General features: G+C 55.5%; 6 protein-coding genes across 6 annotated transcripts; 2 read left to right on the top strand and 4 right to left on the bottom strand.

Annotated features, from left to right (window-relative positions):
- Nucleotides 1-637: 637 nt before the first annotated feature.
- On the top strand, nt 638-3,544 carry TRIREDRAFT_5912 (uncharacterized protein; the record flags this gene model as incomplete). Its single annotated transcript, XM_006969493.1, has 3 exons — nt 638-841; nt 915-1,010; nt 1,079-3,544. The coding sequence occupies 3 exons, from the start codon at nt 638-640 to the stop codon at nt 3,542-3,544; spliced, it is 2,766 nt and encodes a 921-aa protein (XP_006969555.1).
- A 2,078-nt stretch (nt 3,545-5,622) lies between these two features.
- Nucleotides 5,623-7,858, top strand: TRIREDRAFT_70251 (uncharacterized protein; the record flags this gene model as incomplete). The annotated part of the gene is made up of 6 exons (XM_006969525.1): nt 5,623-5,784; nt 5,907-6,677; nt 6,737-6,809; nt 6,866-7,072; nt 7,248-7,258; nt 7,307-7,858. Coding segments are annotated over 6 exons (1,776 nt in total), but the record flags the coding sequence as incomplete, so codon positions are not given.
- A 468-nt stretch (nt 7,859-8,326) lies between these two features.
- Nucleotides 8,327-11,910, bottom strand: TRIREDRAFT_52539 (uncharacterized protein). Its single transcript, XM_006969504.1, has 5 exons — nt 11,363-11,910; nt 9,916-11,317; nt 9,462-9,753; nt 8,870-9,374; nt 8,327-8,760 (listed from the first exon to the last, which is right to left on the bottom strand). The coding sequence occupies exons 1-5, from the start codon at nt 11,858-11,860 to the stop codon at nt 8,362-8,364; spliced, it is 3,096 nt and encodes a 1,031-aa protein (XP_006969566.1). The 5' UTR covers nt 11,861-11,910; the 3' UTR covers nt 8,327-8,361.
- Nucleotides 11,911-12,796: 886 nt separating this feature from the next.
- TRIREDRAFT_124101 (uncharacterized protein) lies at nt 12,797-13,715 on the bottom strand. Its single transcript, XM_006969503.1, has 6 exons — nt 13,670-13,715; nt 13,583-13,597; nt 13,411-13,475; nt 13,249-13,320; nt 13,082-13,177; nt 12,797-12,999 (listed from the first exon to the last, which is right to left on the bottom strand). Exons 1-6 carry the CDS (start codon nt 13,674-13,676, stop codon nt 12,877-12,879), a joined length of 378 nt encoding a protein of 125 aa, XP_006969565.1. The 5' UTR covers nt 13,677-13,715; the 3' UTR covers nt 12,797-12,876.
- Nucleotides 13,716-14,488: 773 nt separating this feature from the next.
- Nucleotides 14,489-16,469, bottom strand: TRIREDRAFT_112180 (uncharacterized protein; the record flags this gene model as incomplete). Its single annotated transcript, XM_006969502.1, has 3 exons — nt 14,489-14,921; nt 14,989-16,007; nt 16,182-16,469. 3 exons carry the CDS (start codon nt 16,467-16,469, stop codon nt 14,489-14,491), a joined length of 1,740 nt encoding a protein of 579 aa, XP_006969564.1.
- An 884-nt stretch (nt 16,470-17,353) lies between these two features.
- TRIREDRAFT_52537 (uncharacterized protein) lies at nt 17,354-19,658 on the bottom strand. The gene is made up of 3 exons (XM_006969501.1): nt 18,406-19,658; nt 17,925-18,277; nt 17,354-17,862 (listed from the first exon to the last, which is right to left on the bottom strand). Exons 1-3 carry the CDS (start codon nt 19,418-19,420, stop codon nt 17,530-17,532), a joined length of 1,701 nt encoding a protein of 566 aa, XP_006969563.1. The 5' UTR covers nt 19,421-19,658; the 3' UTR covers nt 17,354-17,529.
- Between the last annotated feature and the right edge of the window lie 1,306 nt (nt 19,659-20,964).

Raw genomic sequence — 20,964 nt, 5'->3', positions numbered from 1 at the left:
CTGCAGCTGGGAATAGCAGCACAGCACAGCACAGCACAGCGCGGCACGGCACGGCACTCTGTCCTGTTGTCGTCCATCTTCCCCGACTTCTGCGTCTCCTCGTCCGCCTCGCCGTCCTGGGCACTGCGATGCTGTAACGCTGCTGCTCTGCCCGTTCGTCCTCTCGTTGGCCCGCCGAGCCCATCAAGGCCCTTTTCATCCCATCTGCTCGCGCTTCCTCCCATCCCCCCCCCTCTGCTGCCTGGCCAAGCTAGCCCAAGGTTGCCTTCATCCGCGGACCACGATTGACCAGTCATCGGCCTCAGGAGCCGTCCGGATTGACTGCATCGCATCCGCTGGGAATTGGGTTGGATTTCCGCTGGCTGCCTTGCTGCCCGTATCGCCCGGCATCAGTCTGCCTCGAAGCGCGAGCGCCGGCCTGGACGGGCCTCTCATCCCTTACCAACACGACAAGCTCTTGGAGTCGACGCTCACGTTCAACGATGGAAGAGCAGTCTCAGTTCCAGCCCGACACCCCCATCCGAGTTTGATCGACCGCCGCCTGCTTGTTTGCTCTCTCCTGCTTTGGGAGAGCCGATATAAGCTACGAAGCACCCCATCCCAGCCTCTTACACCCCTTGCCTTCCCTTGACCAGATATGCATCAGCAAGCCCGTGTGCCCCCGAGGCTCGCCTCGCCGGCGAGGTCACCCATGCGGTCCAACAGCCTACGAGAAGGTATGGTGGGATCTCGGCCGCGCGCGGGATCGAACCTCTCGACCCGGGAGTCTGCGAGCTCGCCAACCATGGAACAGCCCGGACCCCCGGCCGAGTCAATAAAGAAGTTGGATCAGATTGTCCAGGTCCGTTGGATTGAGTGCTCTCTGTCCGAGATATACCTGCGTATATGAAGCTGACTTGTTTCGTTTCTGGCAGAATTTCCACACCAAGATTGCTTCGGTCGTCGTCGCTTCGCGTATGAAGGTCAAGCCTGTCCACGGCGCCAACGGAGCGCCAAGAATCAACAAATGGGTACGTTGCGGATTGCTTGTGAAGATGGAAGAAACTGTCGGGGTTCTGACATGATTACAACACAACAGTTTCAGATCGAAACCGAGGAAATTGACGATTTCAAGGAAGAGCTGAGGATATGGAAGGCCTGCGGCAGCCTCGAGAACCACCCTCCGCCAATGATCATCGAAGTGTATTTGGATGCGTCGACGCTCAAGGAAAGCCAGAGCCTTGTCATCATTGACGAGGACGGCAAGCGCTGGGACGTCATAGAGCAGCTCACCGCATCGACATCCTCCAATGACAGCGACTCGCTCACCACGATCCGAAAACCCACCGAGGTGATACTCGAACGATGGCGGGTGGAACTCAAGGGCATCACCGACAAGCCCGTAGACGACTTTGGACCGATCCTGCCGACCATCTACAAGAAGGCCATTGTCTTCTTCCGATCCCTCTTCGTCGCCACAAAGCTACTCCCCGCCTGGAAGTTTGCCAGCCAAGGCGCCGTCAAGAACTCTCACCCTGCTCTGATCCCTCAGTGCCGTATCCGAATGTCCGACCCGGACAGGTCACGGCCCGACCTGTTGAAGAATCCGATCGATGGGAGGAGGGATGCAGTCACAGAGTACATGTTTGGAGACCTCGACGTGCCTGTGGGGAGGCTGTGCACATCCGTGATCTATCGCAATGACTGCACGTTCCGCGTTGACGACTCAGAGTCCCTCCTGAGCTCCCGCTTTATGGGAGTAGACGAAAACTTCTTCAAGCCATCATTGCCCCAGCGACACATGGCCGAGGTAGGCTCGCTGCGGGACCACCGCCGGGGAGTGAGCGTGAATGACGTTCACCAGACATATGGTAGCCTGTCGACATTCCACGGTGATGGCCCCATGGGAACAAGTCCCATTTCTGCTCTTCGTGCTGTTAAGCCGCCCGGTTCAGACACGAGCTCGCCTCCGGCATCATTTCCTCACCAGACCGATCCGGGAGCTGCAGTGCCTCATTCACTGCCCATGTCAGGGCGAGCGTCTGCGGCGAGACCCGCGGTTCGGATTGGGGAGGACCGAAGAAGACCATCCATATCTTTCCAGCCATTCAAAGCTGGCTCGCTCTCGGGGTCTCCCGTTCCGCGGCAGAGCGACCCTGAATCGCCTGCGTCGCTCACCAGGCCCAGTTTGCCGTCTCTTCGACAGCCGGGGAACAGATCTTCGCTGACCGCGGGCATGCCGGCCTCCCTCCGCGGCGGGCCAGCCTCCGTCAACGCCACCGAGTCGCCCATCGCAGGATCCCCACGGCCCGCCTCGGCCAGCCGGTACAGCAGCAGCTTCACGCACCGCAGAGGTCGCCTGTCCATTAGCAGCACGAGCCGGGCGGGTGACGAGGAGCAGAGCAGCAGCGGAAGGCAGAGCTTAGCTTCCTCAACAGTGCAGCCAGGGTCAGGATTCCTCGCAGAGGTTGGAGCGGGAAGCTACAGCTCGCTTCAGACTGAGGAGGACGACATTTCCGACTTTCTAAAGGCACTGGACAGCAAGAAGACGCTCAAATCCTTCGAACCGACCAAGAAGGGAGAGTCTGCGACTAGTAGGACAGTCGCCCAGTTGTCCAAGTTCCAGATGATGAGGGAATCCAACGCCGCGTTGACCGAGTCCATGACTTCTTCCATGCAGCTCAACCGCTCCTCTACCGTTTCAAGCCGGCAGCTGGCGAATCTCACTGGCATCGGCGGGACGATATCGCTATCCACCTCTACCTCGCCCGGAAAGCCAGTGTCGCCGCACACGCCGCACACACCGGCAATTCCATCCCGCCTGAGCGAGAACTCGATTATCGATTATGCTCCGACTTACAAGCGGGTGGAACCGCCTGAGCGGGAGAATCAGCAATCTCGAACAACAGGAGGAACTCAAGGGCGGGGCACCACAACCCATGATGGAGTGACCGCGATTGATATCCCTCTATCCCCTAGACTGGACGTCTACCACCGCCGATCAAGCTCAGTCGCCCAGCAGGTTCGAACTGTGGCGGATGATGAAGAAGCTGACCTCCCGTTTGCTACGCACCGAAGCATCAGTCTCGGGGCCAACGACCGGGAGCCGCCGACGCTGAGCACACTCCTCGGCCGGCAAATGCGCTTGGAAGACGAGTGTTCCGGGCAGCAGGAAGAGGCGTCCAGCCCGCTTCGGCCGGCCACCGGCATTCAGACTGCCGAGTCGTCTGACGTGATACAGCGAGGCTCGGTGAGCGACACACCTCCCGATGGCTTCATCTCTTCGGCGCAACCGAGTTCTCCCTTCCAGCGCCGGCGGTATCCGGGCATGGCGAGCGGCCGCCGGAGCACTCCTCCGCACTCCTCCCGAGGCAGTTTCGCTGGGTCGACCAGTAGGCTTGGCCGCCCAGACGACGAGGCCGTTGGCGAGGAGCCGCTGGTGTTTACGCTCTCCGAGATGGACGCGCTGGGAAGGCGGAGCATGGAAGAAGGTCGCGGCAGTGGATCCGTTGACCGACCATCCTTTGAGCCACGAGGCACGACTCGAAGAGGATGGGCCGAGTGATTGGCACGTCAGAGGACATGACAAAACCTTTGTTCCCATCAAGCCAAGACTAACTGACTGACTCGATTGATTCGTTACACAGATTGTTGATAGATTGGTCATCTTTTGCTTCTCCAAAACCCGCAGTGCCGGGAAATATTCTCTTTTTTCTTCTGGAGACAGCAGCTTGTTTTAACGATTGATTTGGATATTTTGAATTGGCGGCGTCGACGGTTTCTCTCATAAACATCTTGCTTCATCCCCTCTCCTTTTCTTTTTTTTAATTTCCATCTGCTCTTTGTCATCTTTCCGCTTTGCTTTCTTATATCATCCTTTATCTTTTCTTTGGGCAGTGGTGACTCAAGAAGCCCCCACGACGGCATGGGTGCTTGGAGTTGCACCTTCATCATGCTCTATCGACTTTCTTCATCCTTTCTCCTGCTTGACTGGCGAGCGGTTTTGTTTATTTCTTGCTGTGTTTCTATCATTATCTACGGCCAGGGAGAGAGAGAAAGGATGTGTGTATATATCGTCTGGTCAATGACGGAATTGGTTGGAAAGGCACCACTGGGGAGACAGATGGTTTCTGGCAATGGTTTTCTTCTATTTTGGATCTACGATGAGTGCTGCATTGGAGGGCATATGGAGCCTCGAGGCAATGTACAAAGTAGACGGTTTCTATCGAAAAAGCTGGGATTCAGACTCTTTCACGTGATGGCTCATGGACATTTAAGACACAAAGTGTTGTTGACTGATGAGCTGTATGCTTATACGTGATATGAAGGATCCTACGGATTGGGCTTACGTACTTGTTCCTCTAGCATCTTTATAAAGACCTTTCGCGGCCTACGAAGCAACAATCTGCCTAATTCTCCATTATACGACTAACAACGTGAATGCTAGGTAGGGAGCCAGCCCAGGCGTCGACACTCCATGTCCTGCGAATTCAACCTTATGTATGTATGGATCGACACGGCGAGAGGAGGGCGATTGAGATTGAGGGACGCGAAGGAGTGGCGTAGGAGTGGCGCGGCCAACCACGTAATCAGATGCTGAGCCTCTGCAGGAAGAGCTTCCTTTCTACCTAGTACCTACTAGCAGACCGCTCTCTGGATATTGGAAGAGGAGTCTAATACAAGTCTCTGCCTATTCAGATGATCATGATGCTGTTTTATTTTTTTTTACTAGGATTAGAGTCGTGAAACAGGTGAAAAAGCCTACGGAAATGCCCTACCTTATAATAGGTAGGTACGATATGCTTGTTGAGGGACTTACAAAGAAACGGTCCATCTGCTGGCAAGAGGTACATGTACAGAGATGCTGCGGGTACGGAGGCCTGAAAGCCTTGCCGGGGGATGACGAGGCACGCCGCCTTAACACTGCGTATGAAGTACTGCAAAGAATAGCCAATGCTGCAGACTGCAGGCTGCGTGAACCCATCCATGTGCTGCATTCGCCGCAATACAAGGCACACGTACCCTGCCATTGGATCCCTAGGAACAGAGACAGAGCTTCCGCTGTCGCAACTCCAATACCCAAAGCGGCACAAACGAGGAGGTACTGCACTGTATTGCATCACAGGTACCTGTACCTCTGTACGTTAGTAAGTACCTGTACCCGCACCTGCCTGTCCATGCGACCGCCAGCCAGGGCCTTACGACTTAAGCTTAGCACCTGCTGCTCCAACCCAGACTCGACAAACTCCCCACGATCCTCTCGCTCCTCTTCCACAACTTGGCACTCCATCGTCGACTTGCTTCGTCCTCGATCGATAAAACGATTTCTTTTTCTCCTCCGTCCGTCCGAACATTAATCACCGATTCTCCCTCCTGCGACTTCCCGCGATCGCATCTCGAGCAGGTGCCTTTTAGCCTCCAGCGTTAGCACCTCGAACAAACAACGTCATACCTCTAGAACTAGTCGTCAGCAACAGCAGCAGCAGCAGCCATGTTCCGAGCGGCGGCGGCTGGGCCGTTTGACGAGGTCGTCAGTAAGTTTCTCAGCCTCGCCGCCAAAGGGAGACGCCTTTTAGCATCGGAAGAGCTTCCATCTGCGTCTTCATTTCCCCCTGTTCCGCTTTCGCTAACGGCATCCTCGCAGCCAAGGCGACTGACGAGAACCTGACGTCGGAGGACTGGGGCGCCATCATCGAGGTATGCGACAAGGTGTCTGGCGACCCCAACGGTTCCAAGGAAGCCGTCCAGAGCATGATCAAGCGACTCGCCCATCGCAACGCCAATGTCCAGCTCTACACCCTCGAGGTTTGTCCATCTGTCCATCTGTTGTCCCCCCATCCCTTCTGATCTCCCCCGCTCGCAGCAGCGCCGAGGCCGAAGAGGCAATTGAAGAACACGCAAACTAAATTCCTCTGTCTTCCAACCAGCTTGCGCACGCCCTCTGCCAGAACTGCGGCAAGCAGATGCACCGCGAAATCGCCAGCCGTGCCTTCACCGAGGCCCTGCTGAAGCTGGCAAACGACCGCAACACCCACCAGCAGGTCAAGAGCAAGATTCTCGAGAAGATGCATGAGTGGACCGACATGTTCAGCAGCGACGCCGACCTGGGCATCATGAGCGACGCCTTCCACAGGCTGAAGCAGAGCAACCCCTCGCTGCAGCCGCCCAGCGCGCCTCGGAAACAGGGCCTGACCGACCAAGACCGCCAGAAGGAGGACGACGAGCTGCAGATGGCTCTCCGGCTCAGCTTGCAGGATGAGGAACGCAAGAAGCCGGCCCAGGCCACGCCCGCCTCACAGGCCTCATCCAGCAGTCAGCAACAGCAGCAGCAGCAGCAGACTACTCCTGGGTCTACAGCGGTGCCTTCCGGTACAACGGCTGCCACGGTCAGCAGGGTTCGCGCCCTCTTCGACTTTGTGCCCACCGAGCCCGGCGAGCTGGAGTTCAAGAAGGGAGATGTCATTGCTGTGTTGGAGAGCGTGTACAAGGACTGGTGGCGCGGCTCACTTAGGGGAAAGACGGGTATCTTCCCTCTGAATTACGTCGAGAAGCTGGCGGATCCTACGCCCGAGGAGATGCAACGGGAGGCTCAGATGGAGGCGGAGGTCTTTGCCGAGATCAAGAACGTGGAGAAGCTGCTTACGCTGCTGAGCGCCTCGAACACGGGGCCGCGAGAGGAAGACAATGAGGAGATATCGGTACGCATTGCACTCGCCTCGCAACCAAGGCCGTTGTTTGGCTAACATGGTTCATGCAGAAACTATATCATCAGACGCTTGCCATCCGTCCAAAGCTGATCAAACTGATTGAAAAGTACTCGCAGAAGAAGGGTTCGCAATGTCCTGTTCCTTGCGTGTCGTTGAGCACGGACTAACAATCAACGCAGATGACTTCACCCAACTGAATGAGAAATTCATCAAGGCGCGAAGAGACTATGAGGCGCTTCTGGAATCGTCCATGTCTCACCCTCCTCAGCACAACTACCAGCAGTATGCTATGCGGCCTGCTCAGGCGTATCCTCCCCCAGGAGGCAACTACCCGCCCCAGCCCCAGCCGCAGGATCCCCAGAGATTCTACACTCCTGGGCCCCAAGGTTCGATTCCACGCACGCTCTCGCACTGATCAAATCGATCCTTCTGTCAGCTCGAGTCGCTAACCGTTGGCATAAGGCCGTCCACAGTTTCAACAGACTTCTTCCCCGCCACCTAACTTTCCGCAGTCTGGCGTTCCCCCACAGGCGTCTTCCCACCCAGCGCCCTTTTACGTAGCAGGGACCGAGGTGCCAACTCATGCTGCTGCTGGCCAGCCGCCTGCTCCTCAACAGCAGCAGTATCCTCCGAGTGACCACGGTCCTAGAATACCCGCCAATGGCAACCAGCCTCCTCCTCTCAACACTTCAGCATCGCCGTCCCAGAACTTCAATCCTTTCAAACAGCCTCCGAACCAAGGGCCACCAAGCACCCATGGCGCCCAGGAACTAGCCACGTCTGTCTACGACTCTCCCATTGCTCCCAACAACCCGACCTCTGCCGCTACGTACTCCAGCTCCGTCTATTCTCAAGAAGGCCCTGGGATACCCCATCCCAAGGACAATGAGCCAATAGCTCCATACACCACTCAACAACCAGCATATCAAAGCTATCAGCCTCCTCAGCAAAACTCCTCTGCTCCCCCCAACCAGGCGTCACAACGCCCTCCCAACGTCATGAGCCCGCCGCCTCTGCAGCCCAGCGGCGCTGCGTACGACGCCCGCCAGGGGCTACCCAGTCAGTCAGGCCCTGGTTCAGGGCAGCAGTACAGGCCGTATGTGCCCCCCGGCTCGTCGGAACCTAGTGCTCCGGCTCCAAACGACTACTATCGCCAATCCGGCGTCTACTAAGTTGGTAATGCGTGTACGTGATTTGGATGGAGAGCGCGGCATGTTGATGAGTGGGATAATGACAACAAAACAATATGGGAGCGAGTTTCAATGTCTTTTGTATCTCTTGACGGGGAAGAAGGATGTGTCTTGTTGTTGCTTCAATGTTTCTGGTTATTACATGAATGAATCGTTCCACCTAGCGTGGATATGGATGGAGGAAGACGATTGTAGCAACATCCTCAATTTAAAACTACATTATCCTCTGGCGTGTTGATGAGCGTTCAAGATGCATTGTAGATAACCCCGTAGGCATTGCACAATCCGAAAGCAGTCTATACACTCGATATACTGTCTGATGATGCTCTATATATCCCAGTCAGAGCCAAAAGCGACAATCTCGCCCAATGCCGTGATATCATTACGTGTTCATACAATCTTTTTTCTCATAAATCATAACACTCATACCAATGCTTTTTGCAATTTCACCCCTCGTCCTCCCCTTTCACCTTACCCCCCTAATACTACCAGCGTCTCCCATACGCTCCATCCTCCACCCTCTTCCCCGCCGTCTGCTTCACACCCTTCCTCATCAAATTCGCCGCCGCCGCCCTCCTCCTCCTCTCCTCATCCCCATCATAATGCACACCACCACCACCACCCGCCCCAGCATCATACGCCCCGTCATTGCCAAAGCGAGACGTGTGAATCGGACGAAACAGATCAATGATTTCGTTGAGCCCCAGCTTCAGCGCGCCCTTTTTGGAACTTCCCTCAATGGTCTGCTCGGCGAGGAGCCGCTTCTTGTCCTGCAGGTCGAGGATGCCTTCTTCCACGGTTTGCTTGACGGTGAGCTTGTAGACGACTACGTCGACGGTTTGGGTGAGGCGGTGGACGCGGTCGATGGCTTGCTCCTCGACGAACTATTGTCGTTTTACGATATATATCAGCATCAAAGAACACCCTCATCATGAGAACAAAAAAAAGTTAAGAGAGTGGGAAAGGGAGGGAGGTGTCTTTAGAAAGACTTACAGGATTCCAAAACGGCTCAATGATGATGACCCTCGTCGCGGCAGTCAGGTTCAGCCCCAGGCTGCCGCACTTGAGGCTGCACAGCAGCACCCGCGTCTTCTTGTCCTCGCGCAGCCGCCGCAGGCTCTCCTCGCGCGCGTCGTTGCGCATGCTGCCGTCGTAGCGCGTGAAGGCGAAGCCCTCCTTGCGCAGGAACGGCTCCACCAGGTCCAGCATCGAGGTGAACTGCGAGAAGACGATGAACTTGTGCTCGTGCGCCTCGGCGCGCAGGAGCTTGGTGAGCTCCCGGATCTTGGCGGACGAGAAGAGGGGTTTCTTGCTCGTGGAGAGCTCGTTGCCCTCTTCTTCTTCTGACTCCTCCTCTTCATCGTCCTCTTCTTCTTCTTCCTCGTCCTCGTCTTCATCGTCCGACGACGTCGCTTCCGAGTCTTCAAACGAGGCCTCTGAATCCTCTTCAGATTCAGAACCAGCTTGGGAATCGTCGTCAGAAACGGAAATGGCTCGTCTAGAGTTCGTCGGGCCGGCCTTTTTCTTCTTCTTCTCGCCAAGCGTCTGCGCCGCAAAGCTCTTCGTCATGTCAGCAATGGACAACAGCGAATCCTCGTCCGACGACGCCTCGTCCACAGACTTGTAGCCTTTTTCCTTTCGGGCCACCGAATCATCCACCACGAAGCTGTCGAGGTTGCTTGCGCCTTCATCCCCATCCTCATCGTCCTCGGTCTCCGAGTCCTCTGACCCCAGCGAGTCTCCGCCACCCTCTGCGTTCTCGTCTTCCTCCCCTCCAGCCTTGCCAAGGCGTAGAGCTCCCCGTTCGCTGCCCGAGACGAGCCAGCTACCTTCCTCTTCCTCCTCTTCTTCTTCTTCGTCGTCGCTGTCAATGACGGCTCTGCGATTCCGATTACGGCGAGCCTTTTGCTTCGGCTCTTCATCTGACTCGTCTGCCTGGCTGGTATCGTCTTCATCATCACTGTCAATGACAGTCTTGCGGCTTCGTGGTCTACGTGACTTCCGTCCGGATTTATCTTCAACCTCCTCTGCCTTCTGACGTCTGCCATGCTTCTGGCTTGCTCCCTTCTTCTTGGACTTGGAGGTCGTGGATTTTGTAGTCTCCTTGGCTGGCTTCTTCTTCTTCTTTGCATTGTTGGTCTCCTCATCACCGCCGTAAAAGTATGCCAAATCTGAAGCACATTCAGCGCAGTTGTCGCTGCCAGCTTGACGCTCCTTCTTTTCAATCGGCCGACCGCAGATGCTGCATTCTTTAGTGCTGATGCCCATACCAGAGAGTAGATCGGCCACCGAATCGACATCGGTATCCTGCTGCTTCGTGCTCCCAACATCTGTGGACATTGCATCCTTGTCCTCCCCCAGCTTGCCTTCGAGCAGCTTCGGGTGGTTGCAGGCCTGCCTCAAGCGAAGCAGCAGCGTAAAGGCGTTGGCGTAGCTAATCTTCTCCTTCATCATCCTCGTCATGCTCTGATCGGCACGAGCCTCCAGCTTTTGATAGAACTTGCGCTCCGCAGGAGACAGCTCCGTGGCGACAGTGACCACCTTGCGGTTCGTGTGTCTGAACCCGCCGATCGGGGCTGCGCCCTCGCCTGACGGCACTCCGCCAGGCGTGAGTGCGCCATCGACTTTCAAGATCTCCTTTGTGCGCCTCTTCATAAAGCAGCGCAGGAAGCTGTGAAGCCTCCGGAGGGCGATGTGGCCTTTGCCGCCCTTCATGGGAAGCTCAATCTGCTCTTTCCACGCCTTGATGTCGTCGTAGGGCCTGATGCGGAGAAAGCGGACGAGTGACTGCAGTTCCTCGAGATTGTTCTGCATGGGTGTTCCTGATAGGCACCAGCGATACTCGGATCGGAGGGCGTAGCAGGCCTTGGTGGCCTTTGCATTGCGGTTCTTGATGGTGTGCGCCTCATCGAGGATGAGTCGCCACCAGTGAAATCCAAAGCAGCCCATCTGGTCATCGCCCTGCGACTTTCCGTGTTCGGAGACGAGGATCTGGTAAGTCGTGATGACAACATCGTACTGCTTCAGGTCTTTGGAATCCTTTGTCCGTTGCGGTCCGTGATGTACCAGCACCTTGAGCCCCTGGGCCTTGTCGACCCTTTCGTTGAGCTCCGACTCCCATTGCCTGATCAATGCCAGAGGTGCAACAACGAGGGTTGTCTTGTCGATGCCCGAATAGTGCTTCTTCCAACCCGGTTCGTCTTTCCTTGGCTTCTGATTGAGGAGAATGAGGGCAATCGACTGCAGCGTCTTGCCCAGCCCCATGTCGTCGGCAAGCAGTCCGCCCTTGGGCACGGTACCCTTCTTGACGGGGCCAAGCTCGCGGCCACGCATCCAATTGACGCCCTCTACCTGATGAGGGAGCAGCTGCACCTTGAGACCAACCACGACGCCGTCCTTGGCTATGACCTTGGGGTCCTTGGGCGCTGTGTCGGCCTTGGGCTTCTTTTCCTGTGCTGACGGCGCTTTTTTCCCATCAGACTCGACGCCTTCGTCGTCATCGCCCTCTATGCCTCCCTCCAGCAAGGCTTTCAATTCCTCATTAGCCTTTGTTGGGTCCGTATAGAAGACCTCGTCTCCTCCATACCGCGCTGCTGCTGCTGGTGGTGGTATAATCCTCGAGGCCGCAGTCGTCGTCGTCGTCGTCGTCGTCGTCGAACTGGATGTAGGTGTCGACCCGACAGAGCTGAACATGGGCGGCGGCGGCGCCTTTCGAGCCTGATACGTCGGCGCCCTGGGGCCGGCAACCGGGGTGTCGAGATGGTGCTCGGGGCGCGTCTTCTGACGGATGAAGATGTCGGCTTTCTGCTTACGAGAGGACATCAACTTGGTCGGGTGCCCAAAGGTGGGATGCGTCGTTGCGGCAGCGCTGCTGCCTCCCTGGGCCGACGACGACGCCCAGCCGCCGATGACGGCCGAGATGTCCGTGTCGCTCTCGCCATCGTCGTCGGCGCGCTGCTTGGGCGCAGCTCGTTCCTTGACCATTGCTGGTGGGAGGGTTGTGTGTTGGTGGGATGGACTTGGTGATGGCGGGGCAAGGCTTCAAGGGTCCCCTCGTTGCTACAGATGTCATCGATTGGGCCTCGGCTTTGCGTCATGCGAGGGCTGGTTCTGAATCGAAATAGAAGAGTAATGAAAAAAATGTCAATTTCAACGGATGAAAGGAACAACCTTCGGGAGCGCCTTTATATAGGTAGGTAGGTAAGGTAGGTTCATGATACAGAGGAATCTGGTTGGGCTCTGACTGCTGCATTCACGCAACTCGTGCTGGTTCGAGACACGCCTCTTCACTCACACCCACTCCAATTCACTTGTCACAACTCGCGGAGGGACTAGAATGCATGCCAACACAGCAAATCAATGCCAGCCAGCCATGACATAATTGCCCCAGCAACTGACACACACTAAAAGACGCAGCCTAGCCAGACACTGTGGGCAGCAAGCGGATGCCTGCGGCTCACACAGTGTTTTACAGTCTGGGCTCGACGACTGGAGGAGTGGCCTGCCAGCACATTGATTGACTTGTTGGCTATCCTCAGCTAACAGTGGCAGCTCGGATTGGGTGGGAATACGTCTTTGTATCTGAATACAGTTGCAACTCTTGATTCTAATACCAAAGACCGATAGTAATCTTGATATGTAGCAAGAGGAATAAGTAGTATGTAAGGTAGCCGTCCAGTATACGATAGCCAAGTAGTATCTCGGGGACGCTGGTCAAAGGTAGGCAAGCCATCACTTGGTTGAATGCCAACAAAGTTGCATTGGACTATGCCTAAAAGCTTGAAATTTTCCGGCGAGAAATCTGTCTAAGGAGCTCATGACCCATAGACACGAGAAATGCAAATCACATCTCTAACCATTTATCTGCACTCCCACTCCGGGCCCATGTCCGTATCCCCATCTTCCTGCTAAAGCTCTTCTACCGGCCATTACGCTCGCCACCTCCACAAGCAACGTTTTTTTTTTCTCTTCTCTTCGTCAAAGGGGTGGGTTCTCAGAGCTTAGTAAACCAGCTTGAAGATGTCGTTGTTGACGGTGAAGCCAGTGATTTCGCCGCCAGGGCCCTGGGCGACGCTGACCTTGAAGTTCTGGACAAAGTTTATCAGGTTCTCGTCCTCGTCAACCTAGAACCGGCCATGTCAGTACTTCCCTTTCCCCCTGCACACAACACTCCCTCTTCTTTCTTCTTCTTCTCGAATTCGGTACCTTGAGCTTTCCTGTGACCAGGATCAGGAGATCGCCAGAGGCGAGCTGGGCGTCGAGGGTGGAGAGCTGGTGGCCGCTCATCTTGAAGGGGAGGCTCTACACGGCAGTTAGACATCTGCTCTTTCGGCGCATCCAAATCGCGGGGGGAAGTTTGTGTGTATGCGCACCGTCAGCTTCTCCAGGATAGCCTGGACACCCTCAAACTTCTGAGACTCGAAAGTCATGACAGAGTTGGCATTCTATTGCACCCCCCAACGTCAGCGGAAAACGATCCTTCTTCGCAGTATCGCCCAACAAGCTGGATAGTCGCAACAACAACAACAACGTACGTAGACAGCGGCGAGGCCCTGGATGTTGGTGCTCATTCCCATGAAGAAGCCATTGACGAACTGCTCTGCCACAGGAGGAAGTTTTCCGCGTTAGAAAAACGAAGCTTCCCCAAGCCCCCAAAGCTGCAGGGCGACAACGGCGCAAAACCGGGGCCGCGAAAGGGTTACATACTGGCGATATCCTCGACTGTTTATGCGGGCATGCGTGATTAGTACCGCTCCTGGCGCGCATCAGTGGCGGGGTTGATGCATGTCTTACTGGACATTTTGGCGGTTTGTGTGCTTTACTCGGAAGAGGGGGGGGCGGAGGAGGAGAAACTGGCGAGCGAGTGTGAGCGTTTTTTTTCGGTATTACAGGCGGCGACCGCAGCTGGACGAGCAGACAGGAGATCGGGAGAGACGAACGGTGGAATAGCGGCGGGATGTTGTTTCGCAGGTGAGTCTGTCGCAAAATGTTGCCCAAAGGCTTTCGGGGGACGATAGACGTTTTGGAGGATGGAATGGTGGGGTAGGGAGAGAGGGACAGCACAGTGCCAGCATCATTTTTTCCCTCTCGCGGGCGCGAATAATGCGGCTTATACGCATACAGCTCTCCGGTAGCTGGGTAAGCGCATAGTGGGTAGGCATGGAGCTCTAATAAGGGGGTTCATGCCCTTAAACGGATGCAGCTCCATATCTTGAGCCGCAGAAATTTTGACGGCTTCATCTCAACACTTCCTTTCCACACTCTGGGTTCCAGTAGGGCCAGAACACACAAAGTTCCGATTTTGCAATCACTTTTCTAAACCTCCATCGTGCAGATACTCGCTGATGGATAGACGGTGACCCATATGGTAAGTCAATTGGCAGCATCTGGTGCTCGAAAACCAGCTCAACTCCCTCTTCTTCTATCCTGATGATAAAACTTAAGAACGGCCAACTGAACTTCATGTTGAATTCTTAATCACCAACTTTTTTGTCTGACACACATACACACACTCAACTTTCTCTTAATCATGATCCTTTCCACATCTACTATGCTCTGCACTCCAATGTCCAGCCGCTAACAGGATCACAAGACAGGTTTCCATACGCTCCTTCACGCCACCCGTTTATACAGCACTGTTCCCTCAGGCATGGGATCCGTCCGACTCTCCATGAGCACCTCAACCCCCCACGCCTTGCCATCCGCGCCCACCTTGAACTCTGCGGCGTAAAAGTCCTTGAACTTGGTGCCGCTGTATATCGGCGCATCTAGGTACGCGATCCAATGGTCGGCGCTGACATGGTAAAAGTGCATCGAGTACTTCCACGTCGTCTCCGGGCGATCGGCAACGAGAATCGTCTCGCCCGGCTTATCTGGGTGAGGCTCCTCTCGAAGCGTAATCCTGCCGTAGCCCCGGTCGTAGTATGTGCCCGCCAATTCACTCGTGTTCAACGTAGACGGCAGTACGGGATCCGGCCTCTCGGGGTAGAGCACGTCCACGGCGTTTTCGTACAGCCAAGTCAGCTTGTCCCGGCCCTCCTTCCACCTAGTAGAGAAAGCATTGTTAGCGACTCCATCGTACGCATCTCAGCGATGTGCATGTGAAAACTCACTTCTTGGCGTAATCAAAGCGATCCTCCTCAGGAACACCAAGCTTGTCGTCAATGAGCTTCCACCCAACAATCTCCTCCACGACATGGCACGTCGCGGTGTTGCCAAACACAACCACCCCGTACTTGGCCTCGGGGAACCAATACACCTCGGTTCCGTAGGCGTGCATCCCTCCGGAATGGGTATACACCACATGGCCCTTGTGCAGAGTTCTGATCCAGCCAAGCCCATACAGCTCCAGGTCGTAGCCCTTGTCGGGAGAGCCACCCCAGAACGCCCTCGGCGTCCGGATGTCCTTGTGAACCTCCTCGGACAGAGGTCCAGTCTGCTGGATCAAGCTCTTAATCCATTTCGCATAGTCCAGAGCATTCGATATAACAGATCCCGCACCACTGACCTCCGTCAGGGTCATGTACGGAATCTCCTTATACTCCCCCCTCTCATCATCCCACGCATACCCCGACGCCATATGCCCAGTCGCATCCAAAGCGCTCTGCAAATCGAAAAACGTCGAGTCCATTCCCAACGGGCCCCAAATCACCTCCCTCAGCACCTGTCCAAGCCACTTCCCCGTCACAGTCTCCACGACATGCGACAGCGTCGCATACATCAAGTTGCAGTAGTAGCTCACTTGCCTCGGCTCCGCCGCCAGCGGCAGGTTCCTCAGGTTGCGCACCACGTCCTTCGGCGTCGTGGGCCTGCTGCCGCCGTCACCGTTACCGTTACCGTCGCCATCCACGACGCTGCGAAGCGACCCGTCGTGCCGCGGCATGCCCGTCCGGTGGCTCACGGCGTCGTCCAGCGTGACGTGGTTCGTCGCCCACTCGTCCTGCAGGACAAAGTCGTCGCGGATGATGGATGAAATGGGCGTCGACCAGCCTCTCGAAAACAAGGCTGAGTGGTTGCCCGAGTGGATGAGCGCCGACAGGACGGCTGCGACGTGAGCCTTTGTCGTTGACGCACCGTACCAGAGCGTCTCGGGGGTAGCTGGGACATCTGGCAGCGTCGCATATCCATAGCCCTATATTCATACACAGCATTTAGAAACAGTCCTCGAATCGCTACCAAAAGGAAAGAGAAAAAGAAAGAAAGAAAGACAACATGACACAAATATCACCATATGCCACACAGCAATGAGATAATAAGAAAAGGGACTCAAAAAGGGGAAAGGAAGAAGAAGAAGAAGAAAACGCACCTCGGCATACACCTCATCCCCATCAACAACCGCCACCGCAATACCAGGAACCTTCCACTTGTCTAGCTGCTCCCTCACAAAATCCCCAAACTCCGCCGTCAGGGGATTCTCCTTTGTAGCAGCAGCAGGCTTGTGCTCTGACGAAAACGGCTTCTGCTCGCTCCGTTGCCGCGCATCGACCTCATGGGAGTAGTATGCCGCTGCTGCCTTTACATGATCCCCGGCAGCAGATCCCACCACGGCCAAGGCGAGAAGGGCTGGGAAGAAGCGTGATAGTCGTCGGCCCATGCTTCCTAGGAGGTAGTCACTTGCTCCAAAGGAAGACCTATGGTGTGACTTCTTGTGGTTTTACTTTTTTCCCTTTAGAGCTCTCTTCTTCTCACAGCTTTGAAAGTGCAAGTTCACGGCCATTTATTCCTACCTGAGAGTGACTTTACAGATGCCTATATAGAAGCTGGCGGCTGTAGTACCCCGCGCCTTGCGTACACCTCGAATCCTTCGCACGGCATTCACGCCGAGATGACGAACAGACTCGCTGTGTGTCAAAACCAGACATACCTGCTGACACAGCACGACGATGAAAATGCATCAGATTCGTAAGCTCATCGAAACACTGCTTGATCATTCCACAGAGTTCTGAATATATAAGAAGGGTACAAAACGGGAGGGAAAAAAGGGTCCGGCGCGTCGACGCTTGATAGCATCAATCGCCGAGAAACTACGCAAAAAGAGAAGAAGAAATCTTGATTCCTGACGCACTCCTCTAACCGGTTTTTTCTCTCTTCTTTTTTCTCGAGTAACCCCAGAAATTATACCCAACCCTCTCGAGCAATCTCGTAGAGTCGTGTACTAAGAAAGCACTGGGTTGAGCAAAGCGCCGCTCGTTAGGTCATCGCTGTTGTCTATAGCAAGGAGAATGCAACTCCAGTCGACATAGCCCAGCTCCCAGCTTAGCAACCCACGTATAAGGTCTCATCAAATGCCGCCGCGAGAGCATCATGCAGCACCAACGGACATCTCGAGCCTCCAGGCGCCCTCATTGTTTCCCGTCCACATTTTTTGTTTGTTCCGACTCTCCCTTATACCAAACCAGTGAAGGAGAGAAAAAAAAGAAAAATCAATATATTTGGCTTCAATCGCATCCAGCGGATCGTTCGTACATCATGGTCCATTCCCAAAAGGGCGTGATGGTCAAAGACTGGTTCATTGTTGTTCGGTCAAGGCCGGCTCGCTCCTGATGCATTCGCTTGGTCATTCCAATAACAAAGTAGTCATGGGATGGATGGTATTTGGTCTGGCCAGATCCCCCTCCCAAGTTATAGTGTGCTCTGGCCATTGGCCGCTGCCACTACAGCTCCTCCTCCTCCTCCACCTTGATTTCTGGCTTCGTAGCGGCAGCAACTTCTTTGTCTGGAGAGCCAGATTTGCTGGAAACGGCGGAGCCTAGGGCAGCACTCAAGCCATGCGCAGCAGAGAATTTGTCTCCGATATTGCTCTGCTCGGCGCTCGGCCGTGCCTTTTTAAGCGGACTGCCAACCATTGCCGCAGCGAGGGAGTCGAAGTTTGGCTGCAGGCTCGAGTTTGGTGCTGCCAGAAATGCTGGATCGGCAGGAGAGTCGGTTCGTTGGGAGGTCTCCGGGGTGGAGTTCGCATCTGGATCGGCCGAATGTGCCCTCTTAAGCTGTTTGTGAACCATCATGTCAGTATCCGCCTCGATCAAGTGTTCAGGAGGGTTGGTCATACGTGTATGCGGTTGACGCCATCTGCCAGTTCGCCCTGGAATTTCACATCCTCTGGTGCCAGCTTGGTGCTGGTTTCTTTGTCCGCCACTTCCTCCAACTTGCCAAGGAACTCGCTTTCCTCCTCGTCGTCATCGCTGTCGTCGGCGGCGTTGCCGTTGCTCTTCTTCCTGGCCTTTCTCCGTCGTGCTTCTTCGGCTCCTTGGTCTCGGAAGGCAGAGAATCCAACTGTGCCGCCGGCCTTCAGGGGCCCGAGGTTGGAGAAGTCTATCTGGCCTGATCGCCGTTTGGCAGCGAGAGCAGTCGCCTGGGAGTTGTTCTTGTTCGACTGGAGGACGCCAATCTTTTGCAGTTGTCCTACGCCCGGTGTTAGTCGGAGTGAAAGCGAATATATAGAGCGCAAAGACGAGTGTAAACCACGAAGAAAGCCACAAGTAAGAAAAAGAAAAAGAGAAAAAAAAAAGAGAAAAAAAAGTAAAACTTACTTTCGCCACGATAGAAAAATGTAAAGGTGGCATAAGGCTTGTCAGGGCCGTCGATTCCGGTAACGGTCTGGGTGCTGATAGTCTTGGGATCAAGCGTCTTGGGCTTGGCAAAACTCGTCGTGTGCTCAACATCTGCGTCGATTCCGTTCCCATTCTCGTACTCGTCATCTCCGTCGTGTGCGTCGAATTGGGGAGAGTATTCTCCCTTCTTGATCTCGCCCGAAGCCAGGACGCGGAACATGGCCACCTTGATCTGGCCAGTCGCCTCGGGAGGTTCGTCATCGTCGTCAGACCATGAGTCGGAATCGTCGTAGACAGGCTCGATGGGCGAGGCCTCGTCGCCGTATCTCAGAGTGCTCTTGCGTCCATCGGGATTTGTGCTCGCGTTCCCCTGCAGGGTGGCAGCTTGTCGCCGCCTTCTTCTCTCAAACTTTTGGCGTCGTTTCTCGAGCTTTTCCGCGGCGTCGTGACCCTTGAGGTCCAGGCCGTTGAGCCAACGCTCGAGGCCAACCTCGCGGAAGAGGAACTCGCGCTCGGCCAGGCCGCCACCTTCGGAGTCCGGCACCTGGACCCAGCGGCTGTTGACCCAGGTCTCCTCGCCGGGACGGAGCAAGGTGGCCACCTCTTCCTTGGCCCTCCCATCAAAGTAGATGTAGGCGGCGATCGTCTCGTTCTCGGAGTTGGTCAAGGGCATGTAGGGAGCCACGGCTCCGGCGACCCTGCCTCGCTCATTCTGGGAGCCGGGGTGGAGACCGCCGACGAACTGCGGCTTCGGGTACGGGTTGGACTCGGACGGCTTGGGAGCCGAGTAGGGAATGGGCAGGCCGGGCGTCAGCAGCGTGATGGAGATGGCGAACTTTGCGGGCTCGGGCTTGTTGCCCGGGGCGAGCGTCGGCTGCGGCACCGGGATGTAGGTGCTGATGCGGGACAGCCTCGACTGCTTCTGGATGCCGTATTCGGGGAGCGGAGCCGAGTTGGCATGGATGCTCACCGCAATACCCTTGAAGCAGGGCATCGTAGCGGCGACGACGAGGGCTTTTGTACGTGGTGGCTGGCGGCTGGGCGGTCAAAGAGCTGGTGGTTGTTGGGGAGACGAGGGAGAGAAGCTGTCCAGAGCGAGGGCGGTGGGGATATGGAGGAGGCGGGCTAAGCTTTGGCGACTTTGAAGCTCCGGCGTTCACCAGCTATCCATCGCCTGTGTCGAGCGAAGTGGCGTGAGTGCGGGCGTCGACCTTGCGCACAGTATATGGCGGCAGGGGGGCAGGGCAAAAGCAAGACAAGAGTGCCCGAGTTGGACGTGAGGCTCACGATGGTTTCGACACGCAAAAAAGGAATCACAGCCAGGTGTTGTTCATGCCTCTGCCAAGTAGGTACGTAGGGTGCCGTAAATAAGCACCCGAGAACGGGCTTCGTCAAGTGAATCGACTTGATAGCAGGCTAACAATGGGGGGGATTTGCCGTGTCCCGCCGCAGCGGATCATCTCTTGGTCCGGGGCATGGAACCTGGAACTCCCCAAAATGGATCCCCAGCCCTCTGTTTATTGCATTTTTTTCGGGCGCCAGCCACTGGCAGCTGGCCAGGTAAGGGTGAGGTACCTTACCGTACCTTGTAGTAGCGGGAAGTACTCCTACAGGTTTATCCCGCTCACGCATGAATGCCACGGCATCAAGGCCAGCTCACCAGGTACAACAAGTATCGATTGTTTCCCACCGCACACTGGCGCATGTGCTGGCACTCACTCGCAGGCTGCTAATGCGCTGTTTGTGCCCTAATCTACAGGGGTTGAATGTCTGTCACTCCTCCCTTCCATTGATAGCGGAGTATTCCTGCAGCGCCCACCAGCAAACTGTCCCGCGTCCCGTGGCTGGTACCCGTGGGATCATGCAGCCTAGCAGCGCCACTAATACAGCACATCACTGGCAACGGACAGCCAAGCAGGTACCTTGGTGATACCCCTTCCATGGAGCCCCGACGCCGCTTCCCGCAGGGTCCCATGGGGGTATACTCTGTCTGTCTCTCAGAGCCTTGCTTAGGAACTGTACCGACGAGCTCGCACTTAGGTACCTACATGTAGGTATTGGCAGACAGACGCTTCGCAATTCAGGCCATGATGATTCATTTTGATCTGGACGAGAGGGGAGAAAGCAGGAGAGTTTCACCGAAGTTATCATGAACAAAGAGCATCCGGCGCTTGGAGCAAAAGTTACGATTGTTCTGCGTCATGACTCTGCCTAGAGCGATATCGCGAGCCACTTACTTCATGGACCTTGTCAACTGCACACTCGCTCAACCACACGGTGGCTGACTCTTCCCGCCAAGGGGACGTTAAAATAGAGCGTGGCTACCCAGCTCTCCAGCCTATCTTACCCACCTAGGTACCTACTTAGTAGCTATCCGCTTCATGTACTGATATTACAGTATGCCTCTCATAGCCATGTGGTTATCCTTTGGACTCAGGGTGATACATGTAGTTTTCCTGTCAGGGTGCCGGCTGGCATTTCAAGCAGAACTCTACTACTTGCCTTCTATAAAGATCAAATGAATAACAACAACAAAGA

This window comes from Trichoderma reesei (assembly GCF_000167675.1).
Source record: "Trichoderma reesei QM6a unplaced genomic scaffold TRIREscaffold_34, whole genome shotgun sequence".
In the NCBI taxonomy this organism is placed as follows: Eukaryota; Fungi; Ascomycota; class Sordariomycetes; order Hypocreales; family Hypocreaceae; genus Trichoderma; species Trichoderma reesei.
Note: the sequence above shows the minus strand (reverse complement) of the source record. Positions and strands in the feature narration are given on the sequence as shown.